Source organism: Zea mays, chromosome 3, assembly GCF_902167145.1.
Source record: "Zea mays cultivar B73 chromosome 3, Zm-B73-REFERENCE-NAM-5.0, whole genome shotgun sequence".
Taxonomy (NCBI): domain Eukaryota; kingdom Viridiplantae; phylum Streptophyta; class Magnoliopsida; order Poales; family Poaceae; genus Zea; species Zea mays.
The window spans coordinates 201,833,853-201,852,204 of record NC_050098.1 but is presented as its reverse complement, the minus strand read 5'-3'; the positions used below and the strand labels follow the sequence as shown (position 1 = coordinate 201,852,204).

At 46.6% G+C, this 18,352-nt stretch overlaps 1 protein-coding gene across 1 annotated transcript; it reads right to left on the bottom strand.

The window, feature by feature from the left end:
* Positions 1–460: 460 nt before the first annotated feature.
* Positions 461–1,898, bottom strand: LOC100381569 (uncharacterized). The gene is made up of 3 exons (NM_001174394.1): positions 1,646–1,898; positions 963–1,563; positions 461–875 (listed from the first exon to the last, which is right to left on the bottom strand). The coding sequence occupies exons 2-3, from the start codon at positions 1,155–1,157 to the stop codon at positions 648–650; spliced, it is 423 nt and encodes a 140-aa protein (NP_001167865.1). The 5' UTR covers positions 1,158–1,563; positions 1,646–1,898; the 3' UTR covers positions 461–647.
* Positions 1,899–18,352: the final 16,454 nt, after the last annotated feature.

Genomic DNA, 18,352 nt, shown 5'->3' with positions numbered 1-18,352 from the left:
CTGATGATGCACCAGCTGGTTTACGCTGCATATGGTTCACGTTCATATCATACTAGCTCACTACTCATAATTGCGACGAGCTAGGCCAGTACCTGCGCTAAGGGACAGCAGCCCAGCACTCGTGTCGCCGTGGGCTGATGAGGTAGGTCATTGGGCTGATTTTTTTGGTGGGCTAAAAAGCTGTATCACAAATTTTGAATATCCACCGGGTACCCACGGGCAAGAGATAAAACCCGTACCCGATCCGATTGTATCACGGGTCGGGTACGGACAAGACCCGTGGATCAAATTACGTACCCGAATCCGAACCCGATGGGTCGGATATCCGAACCCGCGGGTAAATTTGCCATCCCTAAGTAGAAGTATGATCCTCTAGTGATATTGTCGAATCGCTACGGTCTCGGTTGCAGGTTCAGTGTTCCCACATAGACTTCACCCCTGTAGCAGGACAAAACAAAATGAAACACACATTATATTAGCACAATTTAACGAAGATGCAAGAAGTTTCATATGTTGGAAGCCAGGGTGGACCAACTCGTAGCCATTATTTCTAGGTCCAGCCAAAATGGACTCAAAACATACCAAAAAGAGAGAGAAAAAAGAGGTTTGACAATTTCCGATGGCTTCAACTTGATTTGCTACTCGTCTCACAGTGCTATATATTTGGAGCAAGGCAGGCATAACTGCTGCCACCGCAGCGATTTCGGAAATGAAGTATCGCGGTGGCCCGGGACGCTTAGTCGGTTTGGGACGTGTTGCTGATGAAGGCAGGTATCACGGCTGTCGCAACAGCGACGGCAGGCGAAGCGACCGGTACGTGTGGCCGAGCGACCACGGCTGTGGAGGCGATAGTACGGTCCGCGGGACGTGGCATGCTGAGGCAAACGAACGGACCTGGTCAGTCCACATTGGAAGGAGGAGGGAGCGAAGGGATATGGCGGATAGGTTTGGCGAAAACTTACATGCCAGGGGCGGAGGGGAGCATGAACTCGGAACTCGGAAGGGATGGAGAGTCGCCTTCTTCGACATGGCGGCCATGGCCGGCGTGATGGCCGGGACAAAGCGTTTGAGGCGATGCAGCTTGGCGGAGACGGACGACGGCGTCTGAGATCTGATCGCTCTTTTCCTTCCCCCGCCATGTGGTGTTTCGTCTCCATCTGGAAGAGTCCCGTCGTGTGGTTGGCTACCTTTGCTCCCGCGCCTGGTAACCAACGATCTTGTATCGGATGGCTTACAAAAATTTGAACGACGTGGCCTATGTGGCTGTGCGTCTAGCTACATAGCTTTAATATATAGGAATTGCACGCTCATCGGTATTTGTTTCATATGCCTAGAAATTAATAGCAAGAACCATACGGATTACAATAGTACTTAAATCTAAGGTCTCAATTGCCATAATATAACCGGTTTCTTCAGCTGGTTGTACATATTGGAACCAAAATTTGTCCCGTTCGCGGTCGAATTCTATGGGAACTCGTCATCTTTATGGTTCGGATTGGTAGAATCCATGGAGGGAACCAAACCACACAGCAGGTGGACAGATGTGCGGTCTGCAGGGCAGCACTGCAGAGGAAACGGATCAGCAAAGCAGGCGGTGCATCTTGGGCTCTATAGCCAAGTAAGAAAAGAGCCTGGAGTGGATTACCTGGACGACGCTACGGCGGGGATACGACCAGAGCGTGGTGACGGAAGACGACGGGAGGCGGAGCGCCACGGACGGACCTCACTGGGGGCGCCAGGGACGGAGTACGCTATGGGAAGCACGGGCGGATCGCGCCCAGGCAATCAGGCGCCATCAGGGACGAAGCAGCAGCCCTCAGCCGCCACCAGGGACGAAGCAGCAGCCCTCAGCCGCCAGGACGGAGAAACTTTAGGGAAAAAAGCAAATGGAGAAGAAGGCACACACAACCAACAGTTCGGATAAAGTAGGGGTATTTGTTAGTAATTCTTTTCTTGGTAACACGTAATTAGTCATCCAAAAACTAGTTTTAGTAGGGATAACCAGATTCTTGGTTTTTAAGAAATCAGAAAACTAGTTTTTAGAAACTAAATAAAAACATGACCTGTTTGAGGACTTGCAGCTTTTAAAAACCACTTTCTAAGAATCTAGTTGAAACCAAACAAGATCTTAGTAATATAGATATAGAAAATTAAATTTAGAGAACGTTGATAAAGATAGAAAAAATATAAAAGACAAATTTTTTAAAAGAATGTGGTAAAGAACAATGAATATTTTTTTATTTTTATAAAGAACGAAATTTAGGAGACATTGTTGTCCGGAGACAGTCTAATCTTTTTCCTCTTGTCCCTTTCTCTAGCTTGCCGCTTAATCCTCTAGGCTTGCCATAACGCACCACTGCCTTAGATCTAGTGTTGTCCATCCTCAAGATGAAGGTCAACGAGAGATGACAAGGCGACGATGGCGGCCCTAGGAGCTTCTCCGAATCGATGCTTCCTCATCCTTGCAACAAGGGAGGACATGACGCTCCTCATCCTCTCGATGAGGGAAGACACGACAGGGCCAAACCCAAGAGCTTCTTCTCCCTCAAGGTCAAGGTTGTACGGTACCTGTGGCGACAGTGACCATAGGAGGCTGTCTGAGAGAGAAAAATGTAGGTACTGGGCATCATCAAGACGCACCCTAAATCTCCAAGAAGTTAAAATCCAGTTTTGTTTCGAGAAATGGTCGAAAAAAGTCTCAAATAGAGTCTAGCAAAGGCGAACTTTGACAATGTAAAAAACTATATAAAATCCTTTACAAATAAAGCATTTTGACTTCTCTAAATATATTATTTTTTTAATATAAAGACATAGTATATATCTCGATATATTATGTATCTAGAAAAGGAGGAAATGCACTATACAAGTCTAGCTAGAAAAGAGGAAATACATCTGTCGGTACCCTGAATCATGGGTACCCATTACTACAGTATGAAGACACGGTGCCCGTGCGGCGATCTCTAGCCGCGCGGTGAACAGCACCTGACCCCACCACGTGGACGGCTCAAGGGGCGCCACGTGGCCAGAAAAGATAGTATATCCCGGGATGCAGTTAGTTGGACCGGACCTCCACGAGGAAGCGCCGGATCCCTGTACGCACGAACCAGACCCCCGAGTACGGTACGGAACTCCCAAGTAGCGTGCCGGGTCCCTTGGACGGGGTCCGGATCCCTCCGATACCCTGGCATAAGCAAGGGTCTGGTACTGACACGTGTCAGGCCTTATCCTGTGCGCTTGCGCTCCCCGCTCAGGCGGAGACCTGCTGCTGCCACGTGGCTTGTTGCCCGTAACATAAGCCAGTGGGCGGAGCCTGACGTAAGGCCTCTAGGCCGTGCGGTCTCTGCATTTATTATGGAGAGGACGCGCCGCCTGTCCACCCTGCTGACAGGCGATGTGCCCCCTCAGCATTTAATGCGTTCTGTCCACTCCACTGGCAGGTGGCGCCAGGGCCATCCTGTAGACGGCGCGCCTGTCCAGTCCATTGTCAAACAGTGCACCCGTGCTGTGCGGCGCACTGTGTCCATCATCCCTTATACGAGAAGCTTCCCCTGCACGTCGATACTACGCAGATCTCGGATGTCAGGGCGCAAGAAGATTGCTCGAGCGACGAATATTAGTGGCTCCAAGTACTACATCCGTTATGTTCCTGGGCCCACATGTCGGGGCTCAGTACCCTTGTGCATGGCTCCAGTGGCGGAGGACGGAATAATAATTAGGTATGGCTGAAAAAGGATAAAAAATAAAAAAAATGATGTAACATGTAGGATTCAAACTTGGAACCTATTGATTGCAAGTAGTATGCACTTACCACTACACCAAACATGATTTTTAGGTATGACTCTAGCCATAGTAGGCCATAATGGGTGCTCCGCCACTGCATGCCCCCCTTAGCTATAAAAGGGGAGGCATGCAACGTTACAACACAGGCTCTGGGAGACCAAACTTAGACCCAACTGAGACTCTCAGCTCTCAAGCTTCCACAGCAATCCAACACACAGTGGAGTAGGGTGTTACGCTCCGGTGGTCCGAACCACTCTAAATCCTCGCGTGTTCATGTGCTCGGTGATCGCTTAGCAAGACAGGCAAAACGCTTAAGCCCCTTTCTCATCTTAGGATTTAGGGTGGGTGCATTCCGCCACCCGGCCGGAGAATTCCCTCTCCGACATTTGGCGCGCCAGGTAGGGGGCTAGGCATTAGGTTTTTGCTTGTTTTCTCGCTCAGCATGATGGTGCAAATCGTTGAGCACCACACCGAGACTTCAACGGATTTCCTGGTGGAGGAAGAAGCTGTTTCTTCCGCGCCACAGGTTTCCAACCGCCCAGTGTCGGGCATTGCTGCTGTGCATGCCGCACGTTAGCACACAACTGCGCAGACATCCCGGACTCCGTCGAGGACGGCTTCGGGAGCATTGTCAGCAGCCAGGGAGTTGCTGCGTCACCCTCCAAGCTCCACGACCTCACCGAGGGCCATGAAGCAGTGGCGGGACGACGTCGACCGACTGCTCGGCATGGCACACTCTACCTCGGCCAGGTCGAGGCCACGGTCATCCCGGCACCAACATGAGGCGTCGGCGTCTGTGCGCTCACCCTCAGTGAGGGGCGCACAGACCAACAATCTCCGGGCAGAACTCAACCGCAGGCGTGCAGGAGAGGACGCCCGGGTCTCTTTAGAGAGGGCGTGCGAGCGCCGGCAAAACATCGAGGGTCGTAACCTTGATCAAGACTTTGCTGCGGTAGCACCACAGGCCCCAATGGGCACCTGGTCCCAAGCGGGTGTCCCCTTGGCCGGCGTAGGCTGCGCCGCTCTCGCGGATCATCTCCGCGCGACATCATGGCCATCCAAGTTTTGGCCACACCTGCCGGAAAAGTACGACGATACGTCAAACCCGTCGGAATTCCTGCAGGTGTACGTCACCGCTATCACAGCAGCAGGTGGAAACACCGCTGTGATGGCGACATATTTTCATGTCGCCTTGTCTGGACCTGCCTGGACTTGGCTCATGAACCTCGCCCCAGGGTCAATCTACTCCTGGGAAGAGCTCTACACGCGGTTCACTGCGAACTTCGCCAGCGCTTACTAGCAGCACGGTGTGGAGGCCCACCTCCACGCGGTAAGGCAGGAGCCCGGGGAGACTCTCCGGACGTTCATCTCCCGCTTCACCAAGGTGCGAGGTACTATACCTCGCATTTCCAATGCTTCCATCATCACGACCTTCCGCTAGGGAGTACGTGATGAGAAAATGTTGGAGAAGTTGGCCACGCATGACGTGGAGACTGTCCCCACATTCTTCGCTCTGGCTGACAAATGCGCTAGAGCCGCCGAGGGTCGTGCATGGCACTCGGCCCCACAGACCGGGGATGCCTAGTCGGGTGGCTCGGGTGCCGTCCCCTGAGACGGTAAGAAGAAAAAGAAGAAGGACCACGACCACCAGAAGCCGCGGTCCACCGCTCTAGTTGTTGCAGCTGCGATCGGGGGCCGGGGCGACCGCAACAAACACCCACGGCCGCAGAGGGGTAACAGCGGCTCATGCCCTTTGCACCCCAATGGTCGCCACAGCGTCGTGGAGTGTCGCGAGATCATTGACCTCGCGAAACGCGTCAGCGAGCGGCGCGAGCAGTCTTCCAAGGACGACTCCCCACCTCGTCGCCGACCTGGCAAAGAAAAGGTCGACGACGGCGAGGTGGCCGCGGCTAAACGGGACCTCGGGTATCAGTCACCCGAGGGGGACCTGAAGGATGTCTTCGCCGGAGATTCCTACTCCGGTGGCGACAACTAGATGGACCCCCAGAGGGACCCCGTACTCCCCGGTCTACGGGGCCGAAGCCTGCCTTCCCTCGGAAACCCTTCTGGACTCCCCACGGGTCCAGGCCTCTGACAAGTCCATGTTGAAATGGCTACAGCACGAGGACGAGGGCTCCCTCATCAAACGCAGATGGGAACCGAGGGTCGGGACCTAGTCCTACGGCAAGTACCAAGCCAAGAAGGGCTCTGCAACTCTCCCCCAGCTGGGAAGGACCCTTCAAGGTGACGGGAATACACCGACCCGGGGATGACTATCTTGCTATGACTGAAGGAGTACCTCTTCCTGACCACTGGAGCATCTCTGTAAGTTCTATCCATAGGAGCAAATTTGAGGGGTCGAATTTTTCTCCCTTTTGTAACTAGGTAACACATACGTGTACGCCAACCCGGTGAGGTCCGCCCTCATAAGCCTGGCCTGTTGGTCTGCACCCATGCATGACAAGTTATAAAGAAAAGATTTACCCCCTCAGATGTGCCTCTATGATAGTTTTATTCTACTGCTCCATGGTCTTACCTTGCAGTTTTTCGGGTGTTATTTTATCTAACCCACCCAAATAGTTCCCATTCCATCAGACATAATGACATCCGAATTGAACAGCCAGGCTTGCAGTTTAGGACCTCTCTGCGAAAGCAGGAGAGATCAACAGCCTGGGGGCCGGTTCTAAAGAACGGGAGCCTGTTCCATGGGGGTGGTCCGGAGCCTGTGTGGCCGCTTAGCCTGGTCCCGTACCCGAAAGCCTGCGCACTCCACCACTCTATGACGGGTACCCTAGTATTTGGAGCTATAAGTCCTGTGGGTCCGGCAACCTGGGGTCCGGAACTAGAGAATAGACACTTGTCTCCTGGGGTGGTCCGGAGCCCGTGTAGCCGCTCAGCCTGGTTCCGTACCATGGGCCTGCACTCTCCACCACTCTACGACGGGTGTCCTAGTACCTAGAACCACCATCCAAGGGGTCCGGACGCACAACTTGGCCTCCCAGACTAGACCCTGCAGGTCCCGAGCATGTATCAAAGGATGGCTAGTGTCAGATGGCGGGTCCTGTGGGTGTACTAATAATGCTCCCTAGCCGAAGCTATGTGCAGGCCCAGGTCCCAGTAGAGGCTACCTCCTGGGGGCCATTGCCAACTCTTTCTTAGGTATGCTGGTCTGGAGCCTCGACAAATCGAGCCTACATCCCAGGGGGGGCCAGGTACCAAGGAGGAATCAGTTACACCACACACAACAGGGACAAGTGGTAGACAACTAAGTGCTAATACTACTAATACTGCTAATACTGCTTGATAAATAGTACTCAAAAGTACCTTACAAAAAGCGAAAGTATTACATCCACCTTCAAGTGGAGTCCTAGCTCCATCTCTACTCTACAGGTATGAACTACCTCCACACCAGTAGGGCCGCGTGGTTAGCTAGCTCCGAGCGGCTCGCCAGCAGAGGCGGCTACCTCTGCACCGACGGTTCGCCAGCGGCGGCAGCCACCTCTGCACCGACGGCTCACCAGCGGCAGCGACTACCTCAGCTCCGAGTGGCTCGCCAGCAGAGGCAACCACCTCTGCACCGGGCAGCCTCGCCAGCAGAGGCAACCACCTCTGCACCGGGCAGCCTCACCAGCGGCGGCGACCACCTCTGCGCTGGGACCACCTCAGCGTGCGCGCCATGGCGAAGAGGTCCTCGCCCCCGTCCTCCTACGGGGGTGAGGACAAGACCATCCAAGCCATGGAGCTAGGAGCACGGCGAAAGGCAGTGCTTGCGGTCTGACCGGGACCGCGTAGCCGAAGTTTGCCTCCTTCACAAGGCTGGTGATCATCCTTTTCCTCCGAATGCTGGAGGAAGAGGCGGGCCACCAGCCCATGTGGAGGCGAAGCCGCGGCTCAGCTCGCTCTCCACCACCGCGAGGCTGATGAACATCCTTGAAGCCAAGCACCGGTGGAAGAGCGCTGCTCCCACAAGACCGCGCACCTCCAACAGAGGAAAGACAAGACTGGTAGCACCAGCCCGCTAGGGAGGACAAAAGGCATGAACTCTTTAGCGGCAAGTTCATCGGGGTGGATGACGCCGGCGCAAATCCTTCCGCCAAGCGACGACGCATTCCATCCAAGCAGGCGGTATACCATCTCGAGCACTCACTCAGTCTAGGCGCGCTCGGGATGAAGTCACAAGGCCATGGCAAACTACGGCAACGCGAAGCAGAGACCTTGAAGGCAAAGGGGTGCAGAGAGCTCGGAGGCGAAAGGACACCGCGAGTGGGAGAGAAGCAAGACATGACTGCTACTCGAGGGATGAACCCCTTTTTAAAGGCAGATTTCCCCACTCGCGCCCCTGTAGGATCTAGAACACCGGCTAGAGGGGGGGGGTGAATAGGCGGTTTTGACTAAAATCAAAAAAACACTAGGTAAATTTAATCAATATAACAAGAGGAATAAATTCCCTAGTGACAATAAGTAAACAATGTATGAGAAACAACTACGGTGATTGAATACTTGAGGAACAATATGCAAAACACTAATTACTTGCAAGGCAATAAGTAATGCAAGAAGGTAGAGACACCGAAATTTATCCCGTGGTATCGGTGATTTGCCGATCACCCCTAATCCACGTTGAGGTGGACTTCAAGCTCTCACTTGCTCCTCTATCAAGTCACGACTTGATCTTTGAGCCAAGTGGACAAGAAATCACTCAATACCTCCATTCCACTAATGTCACCTTTGCCGCTCCGGCGAGGTAGGCACAAACCCCTCACAATCAACACCGCGGCTTCTCCACAATCTTCTTGGAGAGCTCAACGGAGACAATCACCCGAGCCGTCTAGGAGGCGGCAACCTCCAAGAGTAACAAGCCAATGACGCTTGCTCGGTGTACCACCTAGTGCCTCAAGAATCACCAAATGATGCAAATGCACTAGGAACCCTCAATCTCTCACTAGAATGCAATCTCAAGCAAAGAGTGTGAGAGAGTGAGTTGGAGGATCACAAATGAGCTCAATGTGTGCAAGGAATGGCCAAGAGGGCTCTCTCATACGAGCTACCCTTCTATTTATACCCCTCCATCAAAATCCAACCGTTATGTGCAAAAAGCACATGTTCTGCGCACACGCGGACGGTCTGCGCCCTAGGGCCGGACGGTCCGCCGTACATATAACGGCTATAATTCCCGTTTGAAAACTGTCAGAACTGTCAGAAAAGGTGGGTCCGGACAGTCCGCCCTCCAAGGCCGGACCGTCCGCGACCTGGCAGCATGAGGCACCCGAGCCTCGGACCAAGAACAGTTAACACGCGCAGACCGTCCGCCTATAAATCCGGACGGTCCGAGACCTGAGGTAGTACTGTCCGGACTAGTCCCCCGGACAGTCCGTAGTACAAATCTACAAAATCACACAATCCCTGTCCAAAACATGTTTGACACTTGCGGACGGTCCGCCCATCACAGCCGGACAGTCCGCGCTATAATTCAGGGACTGGCTCGAAACCTGCCTTCTCTGGTCATGACTGTGGACGGTCCGGCCCAAAGGCCCGGACGGTCCGCAGTGCAAAAGAACAAAGTGGCTGCCTAAGTGGTTAGACTTCGGACCCCTCTGGTGGATCGCGGACTGTCCGCCCTCAAGGCCCGGACGGTCCGCGCATCCAACACTTTGCAATTTTCAAACTTGCTTTTGAAAGAACTTTTAACTCACGAAATTTGAAGCGCTGTTAGTCCTCATGCAAATGCAACTACTTGATGCTCTATGAGGCACTAAGCATTACACAGATCAAAGACATTGACCCCTCTTAATAGTACGGCTATCTAGCCTACTAATCCGGTCAGGTATCTTCTCTAAACTCCTCAAGACCGGCAAAAACAAAACTTATATTATACCTTTGCTTCCATCTGATCCACAACCAATGCTTATGATTCTCCAACATTTGCTGTTCTATGTGGTCCAACCCTGCATTCTTATTTCTCCAAGAACCGTTAGTCCACAAGCAGTTATCATTAATTACCAAAACAACACCAAAGGGGCCTAGATGATTCACAATCTCCCCCTTTTTGGTAATTGATGACAAAACTACATAATATATTAAAGAGAAGTTTAGTTTTTCCAAATCTCTCTCATACCTAAGGTATATGATAGATTTTTGGAGATGAGTTTCATAGGACTTATCTAGATTTGAAGTTCTGTCCGAGAGATAGATAAATCCCAATAAAAACTCAGTATGTAAGAAAGGCTCCCCCTTAGTGTGTGCAGGATTATTTGAAGCTGAAGATAAAACACACATAATATATCGGAGTTTGATGGAGAGTTTCCTACAATCATGGTTATCAAAGCATACAAGAGATGATCCGTAGATTAAGCGCAGCAATATCCTCGATCAACCACACACAGAGTAATTTGAACTAAAACATAGTTCAACCCACATAATATTACAGATAATAGTCCACAGACATACGACATAGAGTTAATAGTTCAAGCCAGTTCCAAATGCGTAAGACATAAACTAATGCATGCGACATAAAAAGGTAAATATGCATATGCATGGTCTTAATGTCCACATAGACCACCAACTCCCCCTGAAGGAGACACCTGACAACTTCTCTTCTCATCACTTCTCTCCCCCTTTGGCATCAATTGCCACAAAGGAGAGGCCTCACTGATCACTAGGCGGAGGATGCATGTTGTAGTAGTGAGTGCTGAAAGTGTCAAATAGAGAGGAGAACTGGCCAAAATCCTGCTGGAGTTGCTGCTGCCTCTGACTGATATCATGCATGCTGTCATTTGTAGAAAGATTGTCAAATTGGCTGGAGAGAGCGCCCATGTTATCTTGAAAACTCTGTTGCATATTATTCAGCCTGGTCATGATAGGATCAGTGACATTAGTGTGAATATGATCACAAAACTCAGAAAACTCAGAGTTGAGCGCATCCCAGTTACTGTCAAAGCAAGACTGCATGTCATCTAGGCGGTGATCCACATGTGTCATCATGCCCTCAAAGCGAGTATCAATATGAGTCTCAAGCCCCTGCTGCATATTGTGAAAATAAGGATCAAAGTAGCCTGGACCAGGCTCCCAATATTGCTGAGGCTGAGGAGGAGGTGGAGGAGGAGGCATCTGCGCGCCCTCAACATCAGGAGCTGCTCCACCCTCATAGCCAGGGTCTTCCTCATTATCTGGGAAGGGAGTGAGTGGCCTGGTGAGAAACCCTATCTCATTCTTAAAAGGTCTGAATGGTGTGTGAACAATCTCGCAGGGGCCCTCAAATCTTGTCTTGGATTTGATGAGAGCCATAATGTAAGGAGCATATGCTAAATTTTGATTCTTGTCCATTTTCAAATCATTAAGCTGTCTCATCATGAAAAGAACAATATTCATGACTTCACCATTCATGATGTGCTGGATAATGTTCCAGAATTTATCTCGTATTTTACTCTTATCACCACTCTTGGGAAGAATGGTGACTCTGGCAATCTTGTTGATTACAGCAGGATGATGCCTGAGTCCTGCTGTCTCTCCAAACCTCCTGGGTATTCCTAGCCTGGCTGGCTCATAGAATTGCACAAAATCCTCAAAATTATCCTCAGTATAGAGATCCAGCCCAGCAGAAATGGTGCCATAATTCAGACTGTTGGCAGTGGCAAAGTCAGCAAAAGAGGCAGAATAGCGCTTGAAGCCAGTCATCCAAGTGATAGATTCTTCTTCTATATCAATCTCTGAGGTAGCCAGGAATTGCTTAACAGCCATTTCATTGAAGTCTGTGTGTTGCCCCATAAACTGATACAGTCCACACGTTTCAAACTTAGGGATCAGACCCTCCATTACTGATTGACTTAGCAAGAAGGACCAATCAATCACCTGATGCTTATGAAAATTTGTATCCACCAAGGTGCCCCAAAAGACATCAAACTGCAGCTGAGTGTGGAAAAATTGAATATTGGTGTCAGATGGCAGAGTGTACTGGTTCACAGTCCGCCTTGAGCAGTACTCAGCCATAGAAAACCTTCGCTTTGGATAGGTCCATCCAGAGGTGTCAATGGGATAATCAGGATGGACATGGGGAAAGTCTTCAGTATCCATAGATTCAGTGCCCCCAGCTGAGGATTGGGCCTCTGAATCAGTGGTCGGTGTATAGTCATCATCATCTCCACGAGGGCGCTTTGATTTAAAGCGACCTGCAAGTTTCTTGCGGAGACCACCAAAACCACTACAATAATGTGACAGACATCCATAGATAAATAGTTGATACAAATCACCACAATAGAAAGGAATAGAACTGCATTGCTCTGCCAGGGTCCGGACGGTCCGCGCTAGGGGGCCGGACGGTCCGCGCCCACCAGGCGGACGGTCCGCGACCGACCAGGGGTGACTCCAAAGAACCCTAGCCGCCACAAATGTTGAAGTGAGGATTGTGCAGAGAATACCCATCCAACCGAGTTCAAAATTTTGCACAGCATTCATAGTGAGTAATACCAACAATCCCACCAATCAGATTTGTAAAACTACTGCTTAATTTCAGATCAGAGAGGAAACCCAAATAATCTCAAAACTTGAAGAAATTTGATGAAATCCACAAGATTTATGAAATACCGTGATGAAGACATGTTGATCGAACGTTGCCACAAGCTGTCGGACTGTCCGTGCGCAACGTCACTTCTCCGTCCGCGCACAATCGACAAAGGAGACTATTGGCCAGTGGAGAGCAAGAGGGAAGGAGCAAGTAACACAAATGACAAGTCTGCGGTCTCTGCCTGTTTTTACTGCCTGTCGCGGACGGTCCGCGCAGGGGCGGCGGACGGTCCGCGCCCTGATGAGTTCAGACGGTCTGCATTGCTGATCGGACTGTCCAGTTCTTGATTACGCGGACGGTCCGCGGTCCATGGGCGGACGGTCCGCGGCCTGATACTCAGTTTTCCAATGTCTGTCCACTTTCTGATTTTGAATTTCAAATCCGAATTGGTGCTCATAAATGGACATTTCGACCAATCCAAGAGTTAGTGTGCATGCATATTCATATTATGTAATTGAGTTATGCAAATTTTTGCATTAAACTATCTAGAGCAAGTTAGAATGAAAAATGCATCAATAATATCAAATAAAAGGCATAAAGAGCATATGTAGAATCGAGATGCAACACGACACATGCGTAATCAACTTCAAGCCACATTTGAGAGATCGATCACATTCATTTCACTTCTTAGAGAACAAAATCTTGTTTCATCCAAAGGCTTTGTAAAAATGTCTGCTAATTGATCATCCGTGCCAATTGAATAAATAGAGATATCTCCCTTGCCAACATGATCTCTTAAGAAGTGATGCCGTATATCAATATGCTTAGTTCTTGAGTGTTGGACCGGATTGGTAGCCAATTTTACCGCACTCTCATTATCACACATGAGAGGCACATTTTTGAAAATAATTCCATAATCCAATAAGGTTTGTTTCATCCATAATAGTTGAGCACAACAATTTCCGGCCGATATATATTCCGCTTCGGCGGTAGAGAGAGCAACCGAATTTTGTTTTTTAGAAGACCATGAAACAAGAGATCTACCAAGAAATTGACAACAACCGGAGGTGCTTTTTCTATCAACTTTGCACCCCGCATAGTCCGAATCCGAATATCCAATTAATTCAAATTGAGCACCTTTGGGATACCATAGACCAATATTGGGAGTGTACTTCAAATATCTTAGAATTCTTTTAGCGGCTTTCAAGTGAATCTCTCTAGGTGAAGCTTGAAATCGAGCACACATGCATACACTAAACATAACATCGGGCCTAGATGCGGTAATATAAAGCAAACTACCAATTATTGAACGATAAAGTTTTTGATCAACCATAGTACCTCCTTCATCTAAGTCTAGATGACCATTTGTTGCCATTGGAGTCTTGATAGGCTTTGCATTTTCTAATCCAAACTTTTTGATCATGTCCTTCAAATATTTTGATTGACTTATAAAAATTCCATCTTTTAATTGTTTGATTTGAAGGCCAAGAAAGAAGCTCAATTCTCCTATCATAGACATTTCAAATTCTTTTGACATCATTTTTCCGAATTCCTCTCAAAATAATTCATTAGTAGATCCAAAAATAATATCATCAACATAGATTTGACAAACAAATAAGTCTTTGCCAATTCTTTTAGTGAATAGAGTAGTGTCAACCTTCCCAATTTTGAAGTCTTTGGAAAGCAAGAAATCCCTAAGCCTTTCATACCACGCGCGTGGAGCTTGCTTAAGCCCATAAAGAGCTTTAGAAAGCTTGAACACATGGTTAGGTCTTTTGGGGTCCTCAAAATCGGGAGGTTGTTCAACATACACTAGTTCACTAATCTTACCATTTAGAAAAGCACTCTTTACATCCATTTGGTAGAGCTTGATATTATGTGCACAAGCATAAGCAAGAAGAATCCGGATTGCTTCTAATCTTGCCACGGGAGCAAATGTCTCCCCAAAATCCAATCCCTCAATTTGAGTATATCCTTGTGCAACTAATCTTGCCTTGTTTCTTACTACCACACCATCTTCATTGTGCTTGTTGCGAAACACCCATTTTGTACCAATAACATTGTGGTTCTTTGGTCTCTCAACAAGCTCCCAAACTTCATTTCGAGCGAAGTTATTTAATTCTTCATGCATTGCATTCACCCAATCAACATCAAGTAGAGCTTCATCTACATGGTTAGGTTCCATACAAGATACAAAAGAGAAATGTTCACAAAACGAAGCTATGCGAGAGCGAGTTTGAACACCCTTACTAATATCACCCACAATTTGATCAACCAGGTGATCCTTCACAATGGAATGATGAATTCTTGATACCGTTTGATAATTGCTAGTTGAAGCATTAGGAGGAACCGAAAGTCTTGAAGTACCTTGATCATTAGTATCCATGGTTTCATTATGTTGTTGGCTTTGGTGATCTTCCTCATTTAGAGTTGAGGATGAAGGAATGACAACCACACTATTTTCATCATCATCTTCCTTTGCTTTTATTTCACCAATGGCCATTGTTTTCATTGCATTTATCAATTGAGTTCCCCCAACATCATCGAGATTATCACTCTCATCTTGAGACCCATTTGTTTCATCGAATTCAACATCATATGCTTCCTCAATAATACCATGAGTTTTGTTGAAGACTCTATAAGCTTTACTATTTGATGAATATCCAAGAAGAAAACCCTCATCACATTTCTTCTCAAATTTAGAAAGCCGGCTTCCCTTTCTCAAAATATAACATTTGCAACCGAATACCCTAAAATATGAGATATTTGGCTTTCTACCAATGAGCAATTCATATGGAGTTTTCTTGAAAAGCTTGTGACAATATAGTCTATTTGATGAATGACAAGTGGTATTTATTGCCTCGGCCCAATAAGAATCCGATATACTATATTCCGCTAACATAGACCTAGCCATATCAATGAGAGTTCTATTCTTTCTTTCAACAATACCGTTTTGTTCCGGGGTATATTTGGAAGAGAATTCATGTTTAATACCCTTGTCATCACAATATTCATCAATTCTCGCATTTTTGAATTCTGACCCATTATCACTTCTAACCTTTTTGATGTCGAAATCAAATTGATTTTGAGCCAATATAGCAAATGACTTGAATGTTTCAAACACATTAGATTTGTCTCGAAGAAAATAAACCCAAGTAAATCTTGAATAGTCATCCACAATCACAAGACAATAAGAATTACCACCAATACTTACAAAAGATGTGGGCCCAAATAAATCCATGTGAAGTAATTCCAAAGGTCGATGAGTGGACATTTGACTTTTATTTGGATGAGTGTTTGCCAATTGCTTCCCGGCTTGACAAGAGCTACACAATTTGTTCTTCTCAAACTTCACATCTTTTAAGCCGCGAACTAAGTCATGCTTGGTTAACCGATTGAGTTGCTTCATTCCAACATGACCAAGTCTTCTATGCCATAACCAACCTAGTGAAGCTTTTGAGAATAGGCAAGTTGTGAGCTTTGCCTCATTAGATGAGAAATCAACAAGATAAAAGGTTTTCATGTCTAAAACCTTTAAACTTAAGATTGCTACCATCAACACTAGAGATAATAACATCTTCAACCATGAAATTGCAACAAAATCCTAAATCACATAATTGAGCTACAGAAAGTAAATTAAAATTCAAAGACTCAACCAAGAGCACATTTGATATAGAATGATCATTTGAAATAGCAATTTTACCCAAACCTTTAACCTTTCCTTTGCGATTATCTCCAAATGTGATACTATCATAATTTGAGCAATCTTCCTCACTCATTTGGGTAAACATTTTCATATCTCCGGTCATGTGTTGAGTGCATCCACTATCTAACACCCAATGATTCCCTCCCGCCTTGTAGTTTACCTACAAAAGGAAATCAATCTCTTTTAGGTACCCAAACTTGCTTGGGTCCTTGGATGTTAGTGACCAAGGTCTTTGGCACCCAAATAGCTTTCTTTTTGTTTCCAACAATTGAAGTACCAACAAATTTAGCATGAACACCTTTTGCATTATGAGAAAGGACATAACAATGCTCAAAACAAGTTGAGGATACATTTTTGAACTTGGGACAATTTTTCCTAACATGTCCCTTTTTGTGACACTTGTGACACACTTTGTCACATTCTTTCACAAACAATGTCTTTTGCTTTACAAAAGCATTCTTTCCTTTCTTGGGAACATATCCAAGACCTTCACGATTAAGAGAGCATCGTTGACTTCCCAATATGAAATTCAATTTGGCCTTACCACCATATGCCTTTTCTAGGTCATGAGTTAGAGTGTTTACTCTATCTACTAACACTTCATTCTCAACAATAATTTTTGATTCATCAAGAGCAATGTTATCATTGAGAGAAATTTTGCATTTATCACAAATAGGGTTAGTAGATAGTGGTTCACTTGTAAGACTATCAAGTAAGTCACAAGTGACTCCAATATCCTTAGTGACCACCTTAACTTCATGCACAATAGATGATTTTTGAGCATCCGCAAGCTTCTCACAATTTTCTTTTAGGTCATTGTGAGAGGTCTTGAGCTCCTCAAAAGACACTTGGAGGTTTTTATACAATTCCTTCAAGGTCTTAAATTTTTCTTTTTCTTTGTGCATGTAGTCATCGGCCTCACCTAACATTCTAACAAGATCATCATATGAATAGCCATCATCATCAACATCATCGATATCATCATCATCTTTTATATCATTTAAATCGGTGATGATTTTTACCTTAGCATCTCCCTTTGCCATGAGACAATGGGGGGATGAGAAGAGTGAGGGAGCTTCCTTTATGGCAATTCCGGCATTAAGCTTGGATGAGGTGTCATCATCATCATCCGAGCTATCATCCGAGTCCCATTCAACTAAGTAGGCTTTGCCATCTTTCTTCTTGTTAAAGTATTTCTTTTTCTTCTTGTCACTTTCATCTTTACCCTTCTTCTTCTTGCTTGGGCAATTCATGGCAATGTGACCGGGTTCCCCACACTCAAAACACTTTCTATCATTGAAAGCATTTCTTCTAGATGTTTGACCTCTTCTAGGTTGACCTCTCTTCATCTTCATGAATTTATTGAATTTCCTTACAAATAGAGCCATGTCACCATCACTCTCACTTTCATTTTCTTCATCATTACTATCTTCCTTTTCAATTGCCTTTGAGGCCTTAGCTTTGAGAGCAATTGATTCATTTTTCACCTTCTTTGCCAAACTTAAAGCATCGGCTTGCGACTTCTTAAATATATCTTGAGTGAGAATTTCTCCCAATACTTCGGTTGGAGAAGTTGTAGATAGATCACTCCTTACTAACATTGTCACAATGGTCTCATATTTCTCCGGAAGTGATCTAAGGAACTTGTGAGTGAAATCCACATCCGGTACATTAAAACCAAGTCCCTTGAGTTCATTTACTATCTCATTTAACCGATTGAACATATCAGATACACTCTCATCTTCTTTCATAATAAATTGCTCAAACTTCCCTTTGCACACATATAGTTTGGCACTCTTCACAATTGTAGTTCCTTCATGAATTTCCATTAGCTTAATCCAAATCTCATGAGCGGTTGTGAGATTCTTGATACGATTGAACTCATTTATATCAAGAGCATCACAAAAGACATTCATGGCTTGATTATTTGTGAGGATATTCTCATTATCACTGACGGATGGTTCATCTTCTTTCAACACAACAAATCCATCCCTGACAATTGGCCAAATTTTTCCACCCATTGCTCTAAGATGCATTGACATTCTTATTTTCCAATAGTCATAATTATTCCCATCAAAATGCGGTGGCTTCCCAATATGCACATTGTTGTTACTAGCCATTTTGTTCCACTCCGGGATGATTAGATCCACAAACAATGGAGTCCTCGGCTCTGATACCACTTGTAGGATCTAGAACACCGGCTAGAGGGGGGTGAATAGGCGGTTTTGACTAAAATCAAAAAACACTAGGTAAATTTAATCAATATAACAAGAGGAATAAATTCCCTAGTGACAATAAGTAAACAATGTATGAGAAACAACTACGGTGATTGAATACTTGAGGAACAATATGCAAAACACTAATTACTT